Source organism: Canis lupus, chromosome 19 (assembly GCF_048164855.1).
Source record: "Canis lupus baileyi chromosome 19, mCanLup2.hap1, whole genome shotgun sequence".
Taxonomy (NCBI): domain Eukaryota; kingdom Metazoa; phylum Chordata; class Mammalia; order Carnivora; family Canidae; genus Canis; species Canis lupus.
The window spans coordinates 3,607,962-3,628,062 of NC_132856.1; the positions used below are offsets into that span (position 1 = coordinate 3,607,962).

The 20,101-nt window shown below is 49.0% G+C and overlaps 1 protein-coding gene across 1 annotated transcript; it reads left to right on the forward strand.

Moving 5' to 3' along the window:
• The first annotated feature begins 1,853 nt into the window (after nucleotides 1–1,853).
• SEC61A1 (SEC61 translocon subunit alpha 1) lies at nucleotides 1,854–19,654 on the forward strand. The gene is made up of 12 exons (XM_072784889.1): nucleotides 1,854–2,029; nucleotides 2,593–2,660; nucleotides 5,383–5,448; nucleotides 5,539–5,617; nucleotides 6,566–6,697; nucleotides 8,578–8,687; nucleotides 8,976–9,129; nucleotides 13,640–13,800; nucleotides 15,023–15,220; nucleotides 15,497–15,688; nucleotides 16,067–16,143; nucleotides 17,636–19,654. The coding sequence occupies exons 1-12, from the start codon at nucleotides 2,023–2,025 to the stop codon at nucleotides 17,820–17,822; spliced, it is 1,431 nt and encodes a 476-aa protein (XP_072640990.1). The 5' UTR covers nucleotides 1,854–2,022; the 3' UTR covers nucleotides 17,823–19,654.
• The last annotated feature ends 447 nt before the right edge of the window (nucleotides 19,655–20,101 follow it).

Genomic DNA, 20,101 nt, shown 5'->3' on the forward strand with positions numbered 1-20,101 from the left:
TTTATAATAAAATCTTAAGCAAATACATATTCAACTACTTTCAAAAATATTACAAAGTGCCGAGAATAAAATTATTTTAAGCCAGTGATTCTCCTAAAGTAATTAGTATTTTGTTAACATGAGCAACTTAGCCAGTCCTATCAGTGACAGTGGTCAAACTATGTCATGAATGTTTCTTGGATACGGCTATATTATATATTGGATACAGCTACATCGTAATTTACAGCTATATTAGGAGGCCCATTTTCAATCTCACTAGTAATCCTAAAACTATCACCAGTAAGTTTACATTAAAATTTATATTAACTAATTGTAACATTTACCACAGTTACTATAATACTATTTACCATTAAGTATTTCAATATTTTGATCATCAGTATGGTGCAGGATGTGTACTGGTGAAATCAGCTCTGGTCTACCTGCTGGATTTAGTCCAGGGGCTGCGAGTTTTAGCCTCTGACCAAAACTCCAGAAGAAATTATCAGTGGGTCCTGGATCAGAAGATGGGGCTGCATTTCAGAAGCAGCTCTACAAGAGTAGTCCATGGTCACTTTTTTGTGTGCGGGATGGATATCAAGAGATGTCACACCTGGACCACTTCACTAACGGTGAAGCTACCTGCCTGCCTCTAGTAGTCATCGTAATTTCCCACCCCCGGGTTTGGTTCTCAGAAAAAGACTTCCTGTCCTATCAAACTCCCTAAGGCAAAGATCTGCAAACCCGGCTACATCCTAGAAATGGGAGGGGGGGGGGGTGCAAACAGAAATAGCAATCCCTAAATTAATATTACAAAAAAGCATCTTGCCACATCTGCACCTCCAACTTACATCAGTTCAGGTCATGATTTAGGTCCCTGAAACCTTCTCTAATCCCCAGCCGGCGTCGCCCACCTCCTCTTCCTCTAAATGACCACAATATAAAGTGTCTCGTTTCTCTTCTACTTCTCACATGCTACCCTGTAATTATACATGGCTCGAAAACAAACTCCAAGCTTCCCGTCTAGCATACCTTGCCCCAATCATTATCCCCCACGAACATTAAATCGTACTGTTTCCCCTTCACATGGGCTATGCCCCACCAAACAGGGCACCTTCCAGCACAGATCTCGGGCGGTCTCCACGCCAGGCCTTGCTCAAAAAGTCTTCCTTCCCTGGGAGCACCCTCCCCCCTCTTTTCTTGTCGCCGGAACCCGGCGAGGTCTGACACAAAAGCAACTCTTCCGGGAGGCCCTCCTGGGCTCCTCCTCCTGCTTCCCGAGCTGCCCCAGGTCTCCGACCCGCCGTCTCTCCAGGAGCTCATCCCACGGTCCGCAGACGGCAGGGACCCGGCAGGAGTCATCTCCGGCGCCCCGTGCCCGGACAGGCCTCCGGGTTTGCTGAATGACTCAACCAACGGGGCTGCTCCGCGGGCCTCACCAGCCGGCACCCGCTAGCAGCCGGGCGTTTCGGCTTTCCCCGGGCCGCTGGCTCCTGATCAAGGGAGCTCACGCTCCACCCACTGACTCAGGGTTCTAAGTTCTGGGAAGGGCACAGAAGTGACCGGGGACACCGCCTTGCTCGCGGGGCTGCCGGCTTCCGCCCTTTGCCTCAGTTTCTCCACCGGCCCGCACGCGCCCAGCCCGCAGAGCCGCGACACACGGGCCCCGGCGCTCCGCTCGGCAGCTCGGCTCAGCCGCTCACTTCCGATCCCGGCGCGCCCCGCCCGGCGCCCCGCACCCTCTTCCCGCGAGGCCCCGGGCGCCCAGGGGCATGCCGGGAGCTGTGGTCTCGGAGGCGGCGGCGGCGGCGGCGGCGGCGGCAGCGCCGCGCCACGGCCCGCAGCGCGTGGCAGGAAGCGGAAGCAGCTTGCGGCCCGCCCCCGGCTCCGCCCCGCGCCGCGCCGCGCCGCTCGCCGCGGTGCTAGCACTGACGTGTCTCTCGGCCGAGGGGAAGCTCTCCCGCGCGGGCTGGGCCGCGGGCAGCGTCGCCTCGCTTGGGACGGAGTGGAGCAGGAGCGGGACCCGGAGTCCTAGCAGCCGCCGCCATGGCGAGTGAGTTCCCCAGGCGGCCCCGGCAACGCCGGGAAGGCTCAGATCCCCCTTCCCCGCACCGGTCCGGGCGAGTGGCCACCCCTGGGCCCGCCCAGGTCCCAGCGGACTGAGGCGCCCCCCTCCTCGGGGGGGTCCCCGCGCGCCCCGGCCCTCCCTCCTCTGGGGGTCCCCGCGGCCCCGGCCCTTCCTCCTCGGGGGTCCCCGCGGCCCCGGCCCTCCCTCCTCGGGGGTCCCCACGCGCCCCGGCCCTCCCTCCTCTGGGGGTCCCCACGCGCCCCGGCCCTCCCTCCTCGGGGGTCCCCACGCGCCCCGGCCCTCCCTCCTCTGGGGGTCCCCGCGCGCCCCGGCCCTCCCTCCTCGGGGGTCCCCGCGCGCCCCGGCCCTCCCTCCTCGGGGGTCCCCACGCGCCCCGGCCCTCCCTCCTGGGGGCGGGGGTCCCACACGACCCCGTGCGCGGTCTGCTCCCCGAGTCGTCCTCACCCTGGGCCGAAGGCTTCCCCAGGGACAGGGCGGGGGAAGAGTTCCTACCTGCCCTAACTCTGCTTTTGTCTCTCCCATCAAAGTCAAATTTCTGGAAGTTATCAAGCCTTTCTGTGTCATCCTGCCAGAGATTCAGAAGCCGGAGAGGAAGGTAAGTTCCCCAAATCGCTGTCCAAGAAGGTTTGGTGAAGTGTCAGGGCGCTGGAAGTTTACAGTACAATTAAACATGGCTTCCACAGGCCAGATGGAAACTTGTCTCCCATCCCTCCCTCCTGGAGTGTAGTTGTGTATACTCCTGGGCTTGTTGGAAGGTGACCTGGTTGTGTGGGAATTTCCACGAAAACCATGGTGCTTTATTTGGAGCATCTTTTGTGGCTGTTACTCCAGCAAACAAAGCCTCCAGTTCGCCCTGTCCCAGAAGTGGATCTCTGCGGTGAATGAATGAGGCCTCACAGCTTCAGGGCACCCGGATTGAGTTACCTTTACTTCTTCACCTCCAACAGCAGTGCTTCGTGGTTGGTTTTGTTTTGTTTTGTTTTTTTCCAGGGGAAGCTCTTAGTATGCATGTGCTAAAGCTACGTCACTTCATCCTGCACAAATGAATTAGGACTGTGACAGTCTCCATAAATGGTACAGAGAAAAAAGGCATTTTGTGAATGCTGCTTTTTACAGCAGACACATTAAAACATGAGAAGATAAAAATGTAGAACCTTTATCATAATTTCTGCTCCTACACTGCTACAGCCCAGGATAGTGAGTGTCGCCAATGTTAGTGAAGCTGTTAAACAACGAGGAAGTTTTATTTAGATTCTTGCATTCAAGAGAATGAATAGTAAAATATTTTTGTCTTTAGGTTTTTTTTTTCAGGCTATTCATGCATTCACATATACATACCTTACTTGACATCAATATGAACATTTATGTTCTTGAAGTCTACTTTTTTTTAAATTTATAATCATGTTGTATAAGTGCTGCACATACATGCTACCCTTGATGGACAAAATACAAAGTTGTTCCCTCCAGCCCTACCCCCAGCATAGTAGAAAGGGTACAGCTCTGTAGGTAGACGAGCCTAGGACCCAGTCATCACAAACCTCTTAATAGCTGTCTGACCTTGCCCTTGTAAGTGAGTGTGATAGATGGAGCAATGGAAGTAAGTTTAGCAGTGGCTCAGGAAGGGATTAACTCTGGAAGATATGGTTGCTGATGGTTTTAGTGGAAGAGTAGAAGTTTTTTGAGGAGAGGGAAAGGAGCTTGAGGTATAAGGAATATACAGTGCACAAAGCAGACGAGCAGCTGGGAGGGTGTTAGCTGTAGTTCTGTATTGTTAGAACCTGAAGGGTCATGGGGAGCAGGGGAAGGGCCAGCTGATTAGAAAATGTTTTGGAAGTTGGTAAAATTTAGAGTGTTTTAGAGGTTTTTGCAACAGAGGGTGTCTGGGTGGGCTAGGAGATAAGGACGGATTCAGAAGCTATTTCAAAGGTAATGTAGACAGGCCTGACATAAAGAACTTTGAAGTTTTGCTGTGAATTTGGCTGCATCCGGGAGAGGAGACTTGGTTATTAAGAAATGAGAAGTCTTATGAAAATTGGCTGCTTTTTTCCCCTATAACGAATCCTTCCAGCACAGGCCTTTGTGTTCTGGTTAGCCTGAGGTGGTGTTGCCTTCCCTTGGCCTCCTAATTCTTGGTGCCATGAGATGACAGGTGGGAAGGGGAGCATTCTCCAGAGGAAGAGGGGTTCTGGGAGCTCACCCCAGCTTCATGTGGAGCGTCTGACCCTGGGTGCCCACCGCCTCTGTGTAGCAGTCTCGCTGGGGCCTGCCTAAAGTGGCAGTCACGGAAGACCTCAACTTCTGACCAGAAAGCCAGACTGACTCAGAGCCCACGTAGACTTCAGAGTTGTCTTCCCCTCCAGTTAAAAAGTACTTTTCCAGAGCACAATTCTGTTCACTTAACGCTGTTGCTCAGAAGTATTTCTGGTATCAAAAACCCTCAGTCCGCACAATAATTACGTTGTTTTTAAGCTCTTTCAAGCCCTTCTTGTAGGATAGGCAGCAAGTAGTAGGGAAGGCAGTCATTTGTAGAGGCAGAACACCCGGAAAAGCTGCCAGTGCTACGTGGTACCAGAAGGCTCTTGGGCGAGCATTCTAGATTTTTCTGATGGCACTTGCTATCCATCTATAAAATGATGCCCAGTAGTCACCTGGCTTACCTATATACCCAAGAGATGTGAAAAGCCTTAAGTATCAGTGCTATTAGTAGGCAGTGAGTACATTAAAGGTGCAGCTCTCCTTGCCTCCCCCCACCCCCCGCCCAGTATTTTTTATTATGTTGTTTTACTCTTAATTCATAGCAAGTACACTGTCAATCCTATCACACGTTGCAAATTAGTCAACTACAGAATTGCAAGGTTTTATCAACTTCAAAACCTTTTTGAATGAGAAGTGATCATTTCCTGATTGTAAGGACTGGTCTGGGTTAGGAATTCCTTGCTGTTGCAACATTGTTTGATCTGGGGTCTGATCCCAAACTGTTAGTGCTGGTGGTTAAGAGCACAGGGCTTGCTCTCAAAATTCATTTCAGCTGTGGGATTTGGGAAACATTAGCTTTCCTAAGACTCTCTCTTATTGTAAAGATAATACTGTGTGATACGAGGATCCAGTGAGATGGTACATGTGAAGGTCTCTGCTTAACTGCCTTGTGTGTAGAAAGCATGCAATACACGGATTTAGGTTTCAGTGCTTGTTTTTGGTGCATGGTTTGGCGTGTTCAAGGCTCACTTCTCTGGTGAACAGAGAAAGGGGTCCGATTCATCATTTCTGTTAATTTGCTAATGTAAATAACTGCCTTAATGTATTCTCTTCCACTGTAGATTCAGTTTAAGGAGAAAGTGCTATGGACTGCAATCACCCTCTTTATATTCTTAGTATGCTGCCAGGTAAGCACAGTTCCCCTTCCAGAATTGGGGGGGGGGATGAGAGCAGGCTGGAGGTAAATATGCTGACTCTTTTTCTCTGCTTGTTTCTAGATCCCCCTGTTTGGTATCATGTCTTCAGATTCAGCTGACCCTTTCTACTGGATGAGAGTGATTCTGGCCTCTAACAGAGGTAGGACTCTGGCCATCCGCACCTCTCTGCAATGTGGATTTGACTGGCCTCCTTCAGTTAAATTACAGGCTTTGGCTTTATGTGGAATTCAGAGAGTCTTAGGGAAGAAAGTTCGTGTGCTGTGCTGAATAGCCTGAGCAGATGCCCAATTCATATCATCACATTCAGAATTGCATTTATTGTAACACAAAACCTGTAATAACAAGATAAGTCTAGGTTGTAGAGGATAAAAAGAACATGGAAAAACTAGAATGTTTTTTAAACAACTGAAATGATGACATTTGTATGGATCTTTCTCCTGTTTGGATAACATTCTTTAGAATGTGTGATTTATTTCCAAACCACATCTTTTTCATATCTATAGCTTATGTATACATGTCAAAAAAAATACATAACGATGTTTTGTATACTTTAACCCATTACCTATGAGGGGAGGATTTTGAATGTTTATGTTGATACTGCTTTTGATTAACTCGCTTTTTAAACATAGTTCAAATTAAGTTCTAAATCAGTTGGAAGTATAGCTCATTTTAGCATAAAGGAAATAGAGGTTTATTCACAACTAGATATAATGGTAGAGACCTTCTATCCAAACTTTGGAAATTATTTGAATGTTATCCTTTCTTATTAAGTGATGAAGAGACGAACCTTATCTCTGTAAAACCAGAATGAGTATGTTTGGACTGAATTTAAATGCAGTCATCTGTTTAAATGCCACATGATTTCCTAAACAGAGTAAGATGTTGCCTAGCAGACTGAACAGAATGAATTGAATTATACTCTAATTGTTGATATTTTGGGATTATTCTCGAAATTAAATGCTGCTGGCAAACTGAAACTAGAGTTGTATACATGGTACACTGTCAAATTTTGCCCGTTCATTTTCTTAATAATGTGTTGCTTTTCCAAGCTCATACTGGCTGTATTTTGCCTTCACCTTTCTTCAAGGCACATTGATGGAGCTGGGTATCTCTCCCATTGTCACCTCTGGCCTCATCATGCAGCTTTTGGCTGGTGCCAAAATAATTGAAGTTGGTGACACCCCAAAAGACCGAGCCCTCTTCAATGGAGCCCAAAAGTGTAAGTGAGATTTTGAATAATGTTCACATGTCTGTAGGTGAGAATTCAAATTTGCTGTCAGGTTGAGGGCATCAAAACAGGTTTTTTTGTACATGGTAACCTCCTTGGCCCACCAACCCTGTAGGTGTACTGTGGGCTGTGTTAGTGAGGGAGCACTTGGACAGGCTGGACAAGGCAGGGAGGAGGGTGTCATGGGCCTGAGATGCCGTGTGATCAAGGGGAAGGAGCAAGGCTTCGAGATCTCCCCCTCCACTAGCCACAATTTCCTTAACCACTTGAAGGACAACTTCAGAGTTGTTGTGAGAATTCTATTGAACAGTGTGTGTAAAATTTCTGTCAGTGCCTAGCATACAGTAGTTATGCAACAAGTGGTGTTTTCTCTCTTCTGGGAGTTTGAAAGGCTTCAGCTCAGGAGAAAGGGATCCTCTTGTACAGCTCTGCTATTCCCTGGCTCTGTCATTGGACAGAGTTTGATGACTGCTCTGAAGTTTCAGTCTCTTCATCTGTAAAAGTGAGGTTAATAATGGCATTTCCTTTATAGCAAATAACGTGTTACTGGTAATAGTAACCAGTCAGAATTAACCATGTGTGGCCTCTGGCTGTGAAGTGAAATGTATTAATTAGGAAATGACACTTAGAGTTGCCTAGGCAGCCATGTTTCCCTCCACACCAGCATGTTTTACAGATCTTCTGAAGGTCAGTAAGTGACCCAGTGAGAAAGACTAACTCAATTCAGACTTGTCCATTTCAGGCACAAATCAGGATTTAAAAACAGATACACGTTACTTTTCAAAAGCACAGATCAGCTACTTTCTTTTCTCTTTGGTCTTGGATGGTTTGTTGAAATTTTTGTTTTAAGACATCAGTTTTATTAGGTACTTTTTTAAAAACTCAAATGGAAACTATCTGATAGACACTTTGAAGTAAAATTGTATGTTATGTGCAAACTAAGCAGAAAAGGTGAAATTGAATCCTAAATCCATCTAGTATTGTGGAACCAGTAAAAACCTGTGGATTCCATTGTGCCAAACAAGAGAGTCTAATGAGCTACAAGAAACAAAGACACATGCAGAAAGGAAACTGTCTCTTCAGCCAGAAGAGCTTCATGGCTGAGGAAATGGGACTAGTAACTAAATTGACTGCATTGTGAGGCTTTTCCTTTAAAAGCACATTAACTTACAAGCTGGGAAGGGATCACTTCATCTCAGAGTTAATGTTCAGTGTTCTGGACCCAGACCTGGGTGATGGGTCTGAAGAAGGCCCAGCCAAGGAGCTCTCCAGAGCCCAAGCGATCTGACCAGAATTTGGGTACTACAGATCGGCACTCACCAGATCACATACGTCTGGATGTCGTCTTCCCTTGTGCCCAGACTCACCTCTCATAAGAACCAAATTAGTATGTTTCTGGGTTTTTTTTTAAAGATTTTATTTATTTACTTGACAGAGAGAACACAAGCAGGGAGGAAGGAAAAGCAGAGGGAGAGGCAGGCTCCTCGCTGAGCAGGGGGCCCAAAGCAGGGCTTGATCCTAGGACTCTGGGATCATGACCTGAGCCAAAGGCAGACACTTAACCGACTGAGCCACCCATGCATCCCAGTTAGTACATTTCAGCTCTTTGTCCTGCTGCCAGTGAAAGGAAGGTGAATTTAGGAGACGCTGAAAATGAAGAGCTTGCAGGCTAATGTTAGAAGGCATATGAGTTCTCTTGTACTTTGGCTACGGGGCTGCTGAGTGTTCCCTGACCCAGCTCCTTGTGGGCAGTGTCCATATTCATCCCCGTCATCCTCCTTTGTGCCTGGCCACAGTAGGTGTTCCATAACTGTTCTGTCCAGAACCGTGTGGCATCCCACTTGAGAACACCATTTTCTTGTGATTTCCAGTATTCGGCATGATCATTACCATCGGCCAGTCCATAGTATATGTGATGACGGGAATGTACGGAGACCCTTCTGAAATGGGTGCTGGAATCTGCCTGTTAATCACCATCCAGGTAATTGCTGCTCTGATGTATCCCCCTCACACTCAGACTTCCCCAATAACAAATCTGAGGCATGCATAAAAGAAGCATGAGAAGAAACCAGAGTACCTATGGTTGCCTTTCTGAGTTCACCAGAGGAAGGCTCTACTCTCTGAGGTCTGCTCTGCTTCTAGCATTTAGATCGGAGAAGCTCGTCAATGCAGAAGGAAGGACCCAGGCCCTTGAAGAATAGTAATACATAGTCTGTTTGGATTTCTTTTTTTTCTTTTTTTTTCCCCTTTTCATTTTAAATTTTTACAGCTCTTTGTTGCTGGCTTAATTGTCTTGCTTTTGGATGAACTTCTGCAAAAAGGGTACGGCCTGGGCTCTGGAATCTCCCTCTTCATTGCCACTAACATCTGCGAGACCATTGTTTGGAAGGCGTTCAGCCCCACCACCGTCAACACCGGCAGAGGTAAGGGCCCTGGCCTTCCCTGGGGACAGGGTTTAGTAAAAAGTACCAACATGCACAAAGCAGGAAACAAGTTCTTCTGTTCCTTAGTTTTAGGTACATCTCTTCTGATTTTTTTTTTAATTGATGATAACATTTCTGTTTTTTTTTTTAATAAATTTTTTATTGGTGTTCAATTTGCCAACATATAGAATAACACCCAGTGTTCATCCCATCAAGAGCCCCCCTTAGTGCCCGTCACCCAGTTACCCCCACCGCCCACCCACCTCCCTTTCTATCACCCCTAGTTTGTTTCCCAGAGTTAGGAGTCTCTCATGTTCTGTCTCCCTTTCTGATATTTGTCTCCATTTCTGGTAAAAATGAGTGGGAACACTCATTTTTTCTCCTTTCACCTTTATTCCCTTTCACTATTATTTATATTCCCCAAATGAATGAGACCATATAATGTTTGTCCTTTTCCGCTTGACTTATTTCACTCAGCATAATATCCTCCAGTTCCATCCACGTCGAAGCAAATGGTGGGTATTTGTCGTTTCTAATGGCTGAGGAATATTCCATTGTATACATAAACCACATCTTCTTTATCCATCATCTTTCGATGGACACTGAGGCTCCTTCCACAGTTTGGCTATTGTGGACATTGCTGTCTTCTGATTTTCCTGGGTGAATCTGCAGTTTTTGTTTTTTAAAGTAACCTCTACAGAATTTTTTAAACATAGATAGGTTCGTGCTCATAAAGGTGTATAACTTGAATTTTTCATGTGAATATTTCGTGGACATTTGCCATGCTGGAATACATAATTATGCCTCCCTTTTCTTCAGCACAGCATGGACTTCCATTGCACAGATGAAGCAACATTTATTATAACCAGTCTTCTTGTGATGGACATTGAGGTTGATTTCACTGTTGTTGCAACAGTGAAATAGTGCACATCCTCACACGTTCATCTTTGTTGCAACAGTGAAATAGTGCACATCCTCACACGTTCATCTTTATATATCCTGGCAGTCGCTCATAGTGAATAGTTTTCTAAAAATGAATCTGGAACCAGTGCACTTGGTCATGCAAGGGACAGTTTTGGGAGAGAGGCCTGAGCTTGGAACTCACTGGGTTTAAGTCCTGAATGTTGCTGATGATAGTTTTGTGGCCTTGGGCCCATTCCTCTGACTGTGAGCCGTGGGTGCCATGATCAATGAGAAATAACATAAAATTCTATGATGCCTGGCTCAAAGTAGATGCATGTTGTATGTAAGTGTTCTATGTTATATGCCTACCAAGAAGGGGAATCTTGTTACAGGGAGTGTTTGGTATTTTTTTTTGTTTTTTTTACAGGGAGTGTTTTTAATAAAACTTTCTAAGCACTTAGGGAAGTATGATGTATTAGGAAAGGAAAATCAAGTTTTTTTCACCATGAAATATGTTATTTACTCTGAAGAGTCCCATGAGAAACCAAGGTTCATGCATATTTGAGTATTTTTATTTGAATTGAATGTTCCTGGAAATAGTCCCTAGCCCTCCAGAGACTACATGATCTCATTAGTGAGACTCAAAGTAGGTCCCTGGACAAATGAAAGCCACATGCACCCAATAGATCACAAGGAAAAGTGTAGCTTGACATAGGAAATGTCAGAAGAGCCTCAAAGAGGGGACAGGAGCAAACTTGGTTCCTCCCTGGGCACTTCCTGGAATTTTAGGAAATCCAGCACAAATTGGGAGAACCTAGAGGTTGGAAGGCAGGGTGTTTTTAGGGGTGAGTGTGAAAAGGCAGGAGGGGTCGTAGGGGTTCAGGTGTGTGAAGACAGTCATTATAACTGGCCTGGGGGCACCTTGAAGAATGAGGGATACTGGAGTGGGGGCTGGGAGACCAGGAGAGGAGGAGTCCGTAAAGGCCAAGGTGCCACCTTCTTTCAGGAGCAGGCCAGTGAGGCAGTGGGGCTTAGAGCATGGAAGGAATGATTCATCCTGGATTGAAGGGGAGTATGGGCAGACAACATAGCCCGGTAGCTGTTCCGTTGTTCAACTTTGACAAACCAGCCTTTCATGGGAAGCACAGGGCGAGGGCATGAGGAGAAAATATGAGACAAGACAAAGGAGGTGGTTTTTTTCAAGGGTGATGGAAAATCAAAGAGCAAAGTTGTTTGTGGCTTTGAAATAAAAGTGTGGCACTGTCAACTGGGAGTGTTTGGGACTGAGCCGGAGAGAAGGCATGGCCAAGAAGGCTCACGCCAAGCCATGTGTGTGGGCAGCAAGTGTTGTCATGAGAGCTGTGGGGTGAAGGAGTAGGGAAGACTGGGGTCACGATTGCTGAACCCTGGAGGAGGGCAGAGGTCCTGAAGATCACAGGGCTGAGAAGTCAGCATGGCAGCACACCTGGAACCCTGCTGCGGTGTGGCTTTGTGCACATGGAAACACGTTCGTGACCCTGACCCTCTCAGGCCTGGAGAACAGCCTGCCATTCGTTGGGCAAATGGAAGTAGCAGGGACCGTACAGGTACAGATGTGCCTCTGCCCCTGAAGTACCTCTAAGCACTCGGAAGCTCTGTCTTGTTCCCAGAGATGCAGCAGGGGTGAATTTTGAGAAACGATTATGTTAAAAATTAAGAGGAGAATTAGAGCTTAACCCTGGCATTGCCCTTCTTTTAGCAAACCCATACCCAGCACCTCTGAAGGGCCAGGGGCCATACTCAGCACTGGGAGTACGAAGTGAGCTGGATGCTCCCCATGTCAGGTGATACAGCAGGCACCACGGGGGACAGCAAGGCAGAGAGAGATGGGAATGCCGGGATGGTTGACATGGGCTTAGTCTGGGGGTTCAGGGAGACCGCCTCTCAGCCTCCACCCCCGCTCCCTGTTGGAACAAAGTCCTGCAGAGGGGAGAGAGCCTTGCAACTGGAGGTGGGGGGCGGGGGGGATGTCCCATGTGGAGGGAAGAGGCAGGTGCAGAGGCCCTGAGGTGGGAATATAGCTGGTGTTCAAGGCCAGTGTGGAATTAAAGGGGAGAGGAGTCAGAGCTGAGATTGGGGGCCTAGGGGTAGGTAGGGATGGTGCTGACAGAGGGCATGAGGGACAAATTTATCCTTCCCCAGCATCATCCTCTGTAAAGTCAGCGCTTGTCCTGGCTCCAGCTCTAAGATCCCTGAACCCTGTACACTGGGAAGACAGGACAGTACTGTCACGAGCCTGGGAGGAGGGATGAGAGGGGACTGAGGACAGCATCGGGATGAGGTGAGGAATCACAGGTGGGACAGCATGTCTCTTTCGGAGAACCCACATTCCAGAAGAGGTTGGTGGTGATGCCCATTAGATAGTTGGCTTAAAGTGTCGTCTTGAGATAGTCCAGGAAAAGCAGCAGGTGTCATATGGTAGAAACTTGAGCCAATGCCATAGCGGGACAGCCTCAAGGCAGAACTCCCACTGCTGTTACCAGTACCCCTGTACCTGCCCTTGGAGACCTTGGCTCTAGACACGGCATTAGCCTCATGGGTGTGTGCCAGACTTCTGTCAAGAGATAGAATGTCCTGGGTTAGCAAAGATGATGCAGTAATGCAGCGCTCTTGTTTTTTGCTTTAGCTTTTTTTTGTTTAACTCAGGTGAATTTCTCCTAAATTGAGACACCTCAGGGCACCTGGGCAGCTCATTCGGTTATGCGTCTGCCTTTGTCTCAGGTCATGATCTCAGCGTCCTGGGATTGGGCCTGTGTCAGGCTCCCTGCTCAGCAGGGAGGCTACTTCTCCTTCTGCTTCTTTTGCTCTCTGTATCAAATAAATAAATCTTTAAAAAAAAAAAAAAATAGGGAAGAAGGAAATAAGGGAAGAACGAAAAAGAAAAAAAATTCTAGGCCTTCCTCATGCCCTGTGCTCCCCAGGGTCCTTTCACTTGTCAGCTCTGCTGCTTGCGCCTCAGGTCAAATTCCTATTCTCACTCTCTTCCTTCAGCCTCTGGTAAGCTCAGTCGGCCTCACGGCCATGGTTTTCTGGCTCTGTTACTGGCCTGCCTCCTTCCACACCCTCTCGGGGAAGGGCGTAAACTCAATTTGGATCTGCCATATGGTGGGCACACATGTGGTCCATTCTACTTGGCCATCGGTGTAGGGAGCAGAGCCCAAGCCCTGCCTTGTAAGGGGTGGCCTGCACCTTGGAGCTGCTGATGCTCGGACTGCCGAAGCGTTTCCAGGAAGAGGATGTGGCAGCGTGGAGTCCCCTCCTGGGGGAGGTCCGCTTCAACTGGAGTTCAGCAGACCCTGCCTTTATGATTTTGTAATTGCGTGTCATGCCGCATAGCTGATAGCCATTGACTCAAAGAATTAAGATCAATTAATCCAAAAGGTAGAGGAGCCCATTTCTGCAAGTTCCAATCTTTACAAAAGAAATAGAAGGGAGGAGAGAACTCTCTCCCTGTGGTTATGGTTCGTTTCTGGGAATGGTAGGACTTACTATTTTTGGCCACTAAGATCTTTAGAGCTAAATTTAGTTGTGGTTTGTTTCTTTGCCTCATGTCTTCCTTCGCCAACAGGAATGGAATTCGAAGGCGCCATCATTGCACTGTTCCATCTCCTGGCCACACGCACAGACAAGGTCCGAGCCCTTCGAGAGGCCTTCTACCGCCAGAATCTGCCCAACCTCATGAATCTGATCGCCACCATCTTTGTCTTTGCAGTGGTGATCTATTTTCAGGTGCGCCCAGATCTCAGCATGGCAACTTTTGACTGTCTGCATTGAAGTGTCATAGTGCCTTGGTGTACAGGTCCCACACCCACACCACATCTCGTACTGAAATGAGATGGAGTTTGAAGGATGCAGGTCCTATGCGAGCGGCTCAGGTGCCTCCCACTGAGTCGGGACTTGCTAGAACTAAGCGCAGTTGAGGCAGAGCTAACATTTCTGGAATTGTGTTTCTTTGGGTTGAGCCCATCAGCAGATAGAGAAACTATATTTTTAAGTTCTTAGTTCAAGAGAAATGAAAAGTAAGCAAACTGTAACACCTCGTCTCTGTCTTCCCCAAAATTTGTATCCTCATTGCAGGCAGGAACCTCATCTTGGGAAAGGCCTTCCTTTTACCTTTCAAATCATTAGTCTGTGTGTCATTTGTTTCTGAACAAGAGACCTGAACCGCTGGTAGCTTTTCTGTTGTCGAATCAATCTTTGTATTTTTTGATCAGCCACTTTGTATTCTAATATTTATTGGCAAGAAGAGACAGCAGTTGAGAGACGCTTGTTAAATGCTTGTTGGAAAGGTATTTAAACCAGGCAAATGGTTTGTCCGAGGAGCAAACAGTTCCATTCCTTTGGCTAAGACTGAGATGCCTCATTACTAACAAGCGGACTCTTTAGGGGCTTGGCAAGTATTTGCATTTGAAGCATGAAGATTTTATTTTAAATCTTAGATATTCTGAGCCCTGTTCTACACACTGGGAGTTTGTGAAAAAGACACTCTTCCTCCAGAGGTTTCAGAGGAGGAGGTTGTATTCTTAAAAAGCTTGGCTTTTCTGCTTTTGATTAGAAACCTCCTGAACAGCTATTCTGGAGTGTGAGGCAGGTGCTGTAGTGGCATCGTCTTGGGGCCACTGAAAGCATAGGCGGGGAAGCACTGCTAGGTTGGGCATGTGTCCTTCAGGCTTTTCTGTATATTCTACACAGACGTGGCTATAACATGCTGGACTTTGGGTTTTGACAAAAATGGGATGATCTCTGCTGGGCTTTGGTGCATTTTTAAGCCAGTATTTCTGGGAGCCTTCTGTTCATAGGCTCCCAGATGCAGAGATGGGTGAGGCAGACAATCAAGAGCCCTGGAACCGATGCTTGGAGCCAGCTCCCTGGCACTGTCCCCTGCTGGGCTGGGCTTCTAGGCCTTGGGCCGGATGAGGCAGTGAAAGGCATTCTCTTTTTGGCTTCTCAGGGCTTCCGTGTGGACCTGCCCATCAAGTCAGCCCGTTACCGAGGCCAGTACAACACCTACCCTATCAAGCTCTTCTACACTTCCAACATCCCCATCATCCTGCAGTCCGCCCTGGTGTCCAACCTGTACGTCATCTCCCAGATGCTGTCCGCCCGCTTCAGTGGCAACCTGCTGGTCAGCCTGCTGGGTACCTGGTCTGTAAGTATGGCTGCTTGAGGCCATCAGTTTTAGCACCTGAGCAGCTTGCATGATGTGCCTCCATGCATTTTGCTCATGACCCAGTATTTCACCCATAGATATTTTCCAGTCATACCTAGTACAAATCCAGCACGTTCAGTTCCCTTCTCGGTGAGGAACTGTACTACGGGCACTTGAGCAAAATCGTCATCTTTGTTATCTGCTCAGAGCTACTTTTGTCCTGATGCTGAGATGTTAAGAAGTGGCCCTCACAATCTTTCCGCATGTCCTTTCCAGGATACTTCTTCCGGGGGCCCAGCACGGGCGTACCCAGTGGGTGGCCTTTGCTACTACCTATCCCCTCCAGAATCTTTTGGCTCCGTGTTAGAAGACCCTGTCCATGCTGTGGTGTACATAGTGTTCATGCTCGGCTCGTGTGCGTTCTTCTCCAAAACCTGGATTGAGGTCTCGGGCTCCTCTGCCAAAGATGTAAGTATAGGTAACAGGAAGTTTCTAGAGAGGTGGTTAAACCAGGAAGGAATAGTCCTGACCCATGATTGGTCTGAGGGGTGTCATTCTAACTAACCCTCTTGCTAAGAAAGCAGGCTGTGAACACTGCAGAGGTTTCATCCTCATCACTGAACCATCAGTGGCCAAAGATAAAGCCCCGTGGTAAATTGGCGCTGGGTTCGGGAAGCTGGGGCCGCCATGTGTGGTTAGGCTTTGTCACGTGACTGCGGCACAGAGTTCCTATGTGAGCATTGGGGGTGCGGAAGAGGAAAAGCTGGGAGTGTTGAGGAGCCTTCTGCCTCCTCTTGGAGTTCAGGTTTCAGACCTAACATCATCTCCTTGGTGGGCATCATGCAGGTTGCAAAGCAGCTGAAGGAACAGCAGATGGTGATGAGGGGCCATCGAGAGACTTCCATGGTGCATGAACTCAATCGGTGAGTGCTGGCCTCCCAGTTCCCAGACTCTGCTCTGTGGTTTCCTTCCACACCAGGCCTCTGGATCTGGCTTAGGGATTTCTGTCATTAACTCCTACCCCCAGGTAACAGGATAGAAAAGACTCCCATGTCTCTAATTCTTGATGAGCTTGCTAGATGCTGGAGACAGGCTAGAAGGATAAATGCATAGTCTCTCTCCTTGAAGAGGCAGCCGCCAGGGAGTGAGAAGCAGCACACGACCGGAGAGCACAAGAGGGTGTGGGAAAAGTGTGGGCTCTGAGCCAGCCCCTGGGGCACAGGCCTCACTGCCCCCAACGCCTGTGTCCAGGGGGCTGGTGCCTGAGTGCAGAGGAGCACCGAGGCAAGGTGAGCCTAGTGAGAAGCGGCAGCACCCAGGATCCCTTGAGGAGCTCATTGCTACAGGCAGACCCATCAGAAGGAGAGGAGGCTGACTGCCGAGAGGCTGCTGTGGGAGTCGGGGATGGGGGGTGTCCCCAGTGCCACAGGAACTTGGGACGCAGAGAAGAGGCTGGCCAAAGCACTTGGTGAACAGCTAGGTGTCAGGGTATGGGGGAGGAGAAAGCTCCAGGCTGGGCCCTGGGGTGTTCATGTAGCACTTGGCCGTCTGCACCTCCTTTTCGCTTATCGTGGAGCTGCCTCTTGGGCAGCGGGGGTGCCAGTACTAAGTATCTCAAGCTTTTCAAGCCATCAGCCCCTGTCGTGACTATTTGTTTCCTCCACTGCCACTGGGAAGCAGCCACAGACAGTACACACACGAATGAAGGAGGCTGTGTTCCCATAAAACTGTTGACCAGGTCAGATGGCAGACCAGGCTTGTCTGCCTCACCTAAAGGAAGCAGCCAAGGGAAAAGCCAGTGTTGCAAGTTTTAGGTGGTTTTCAGATCTCTAGCAGGGGCATTAGGCAATTTCATTCAGTTTCTTCATAAGATTCCTCTGAGGCCTCTAGATTTATACCACCTCCAGTTGTAATAGATTGCAAACCACTTAGAAAATTTTAAATTTTCTACTAGCCACAGAAAAAAGGTAGAGAGAGATCTGAAACTAACATTGTATGTAGGTTATATCTTAAAAAGAAAGTAATAAGAAACTGATTGAATTAAATTTAATGATCATATTTTATTTAAATCAACATGTTTAGAATGTCATTTTAACTTGCAGATGACATAAGATAAAACATAATGAGGTATTTTGCATTCTTGTCTTCAAAACCTCATGTGATGTGTTCAGCATCTTGGTCTGGACTAGTCCCATTCGATTAGCCACGTGTAGCTCACGTGGCATTTACTGGACAGCACAGCCCTAGTCTAGGCCATCGAAGTGTAGGTGCAGGTGTAGGGAGGTAGCAGAGTGACTTTGGAGTCAGGTTCCTAATAAGCGGCGGGCATATCGGATGGCCCAGCCCCTTCCCATCGCCAGGCCGGGGGACGGGTCTGCATGGTGGCCCGTGGCTGATGGGTCCCCTGCTCCCCAGGTACATCCCCACAGCTGCAGCCTTCGGTGGGCTGTGCATCGGGGCCCTCTCCGTCCTGGCCGACTTCCTGGGCGCCATTGGGTCTGGAACCGGGATCCTGCTGGCAGTCACAATCATCTACCAGTACTTTGAAATCTTCGTAAAGGAGCAGAGCGAGGTCGGCAGCATGGGCGCCCTTCTGTTCTGAGCCAAGTCTCCCTGGACCAAGGAGAGGGGCCCTGCATGGAATTGCAAGGGAGGGGAACAACGACACCTCACTGTGGGGTGCTCATCGCAGGGAGTGCTGCCGTGGCACCGGGACTTTTAATAATGTTTTTGAATTTCATATTCTTTCATTCCACTTTGTAAAGTGCTAGAATTTTTCAAGTTTGAAATTTTGCTTTTTATTCTGGCATTGGCAAAAAAGAACAGTAGAAGAGAGATTTTCTTGAGCTGACTGCCAGAGGTGGGGATGGTAAATGTCCCCAAGTGTCCCTGTAACTTTTGTTTTAACCTTTGCACCTGCTCAGTGCCGGAGGCGGCTGCAGTGGTCTGAGCTGTTCCCCCACCAAGGGGATGTCTTTTTGGTTAAAAGCACAAACCTCGTGGCAGTGTCTCCATCGTGGCCATAGGGCACGAGGCTAAGAGCAAATCATGTTTTCTGGTGGACGTGGGGGACTCGGTCATGAGTCCCTGTCACAATCAGGGCTAAGAATATCTGGCTTCAAACTGTTTCTCTGGAAGACACTATTGTTTTCCCTTTTATAAGTAGTTTTTTTAGGAGCAAGCCTCTTCCAAGAGAAAGGGATGAGTTTTCCAGAAGACCCTACTGGGCCATCTGTTGATTTTTCTGCATGTGCCTGTTGGCTGTTGTCGTTGATTATTCTGGTCGGGCTTTGAGGCTGAAAAGCATGGAGTTAGCTTGGCTCCCCCATGTCTGTCTGTAATCGGTTTGCGTCCTCTGAGCGAGTGAGCGAGGCCAGGCTTTGCCAGCCTAATAGAGGTGCGCTCGGCCAAGCCCAGTGGACATTGTATGGAGGAGCCTTGAAATGATGTGTGTCTGTCCAGTCCTTCTGGTTGTCGCTGGACGGGCCTCCCACTAGCCCCTGGAGGGAAAGACGGCAGCCTAGCTTTCACAGGTCACCGCTACCTCCCAGGCTGAGAACTTCCCATCGTGTTTTTAGCACTTTTTTTTATCGTGCCTACAACCCAAATGCAGGTAAAGTAAATGACCAGATGCCACCCGTCTCCTCTCAACTTCCACCAGAACCGCCCCGCAGAGAGGAGGGTGCAGGCCCCAGATCCGTGGTGAAATCTGGGTCAGAAAGCTTAGGTTTTTGTTTTGTTTTTAGTAAGTTGCTCCAGTGTTTGATATGAAAAGACTCATGATTGTATCTAAAGTGAATTGTGTGTTTGTAGTATCGAGACCTAGGTTGTAGGCATCAGAACCTTTCCTGAGGCCTGTCGGGAGGCTCCTTGGGGGACAGGCAGTGCTGGGCAGCAGGGACAGCAGTCGGGCGTTGTGAGCCTGAGGAGTTCTCCTTGGAGGATGCCCCAGTTCTAAGCAGGGAGCACCTGGGACCCCACCAGCAGCAGGCACACAGTGGCCTTTAAAGCACAGAGCCACAGTCACCACTCCATAGCGGCAGCAAAGCTGGCACCACCTAAGTCCGACTTCCTAGGACACCTCACTAGCAGCGCTAACCAGGAAACAGACCCACCCACCAAGGGCAAGAAGCGACCCGCCTACAGCCCCCCCAGCAAGTCAGCAGCAGAAGCAGGCTGGGCCCGACAGGTCTGTCGACCCCCCTCCAGTCCAGGGCACTCCACCAGCTAGCTCACACGTGGCCTTGTCAGACCCAGTCCTGAGCGAGACTCACTGCCTCCCTGCAGCACCGGCGGTGGGGCTCCGCATGGTCCGTGGTCCGTGACCGCGGTGGGGGGGCTGACCCCAGCTTCCAGGGGACTGTCACTGTGGATGCCAAAACGGCATAACTGAGTGAAGGTGAATAAGTGACAAATAAAGGAAACTGTTTACGAGCCATTTGGTTATGTTCTCTTGGGTCTCAGCTCCCAGGAAGGCTGGCCAGAGAAGAGCTGGGTGTCCTTCGGGCGTGTGTGGGGCGTGATCAAGCCCTGGCCTCACCTGGGTGCAAGGTCCTCCTCACAAAGGCATTTTGTCCTGGTGGTGGGGTCAGCTGCGTGCCCAGAGTCTTAGTGAAGGGAAACTTGGGGGCCAGGCTGGGCTGGGCTGGCGTGCAGGCCGCCCTGAGGCCTTGCCAAGAACGGGGGAGAGGACCGGGGTACCATTGCCCTTGGCTGTGACCTCCGGCATCCCCGTACATCCAGTCACCGGTCAGCCAGACCCATGGCTAAGCCAGGAGTGTTTCCAGCCTGCCCCAGACCCCAGCATCCTGTGGGTGGTGGCAGCAGACGGGATGGTGCTCCCCTGGAATGGGCCATGCAGAAGTCTCCCCGAGGGTCTCC

Bases quoted from the DNA above. Each gene is read 5' to 3' on its own strand.
- SEC61A1 (XM_072784889.1), top strand. The intron at 5,449-5,538 runs GTAAGCACAGTT...GCTTGTTTCTAG, and splicing joins TATTCTTAGTATGCTGCCAG to ATCCCCCTGTTTGGTATCAT. The intron at 6,698-8,577 runs GTAAGTGAGATT...TGTGATTTCCAG, and splicing joins CTTCAATGGAGCCCAAAAGT to TATTCGGCATGATCATTACC.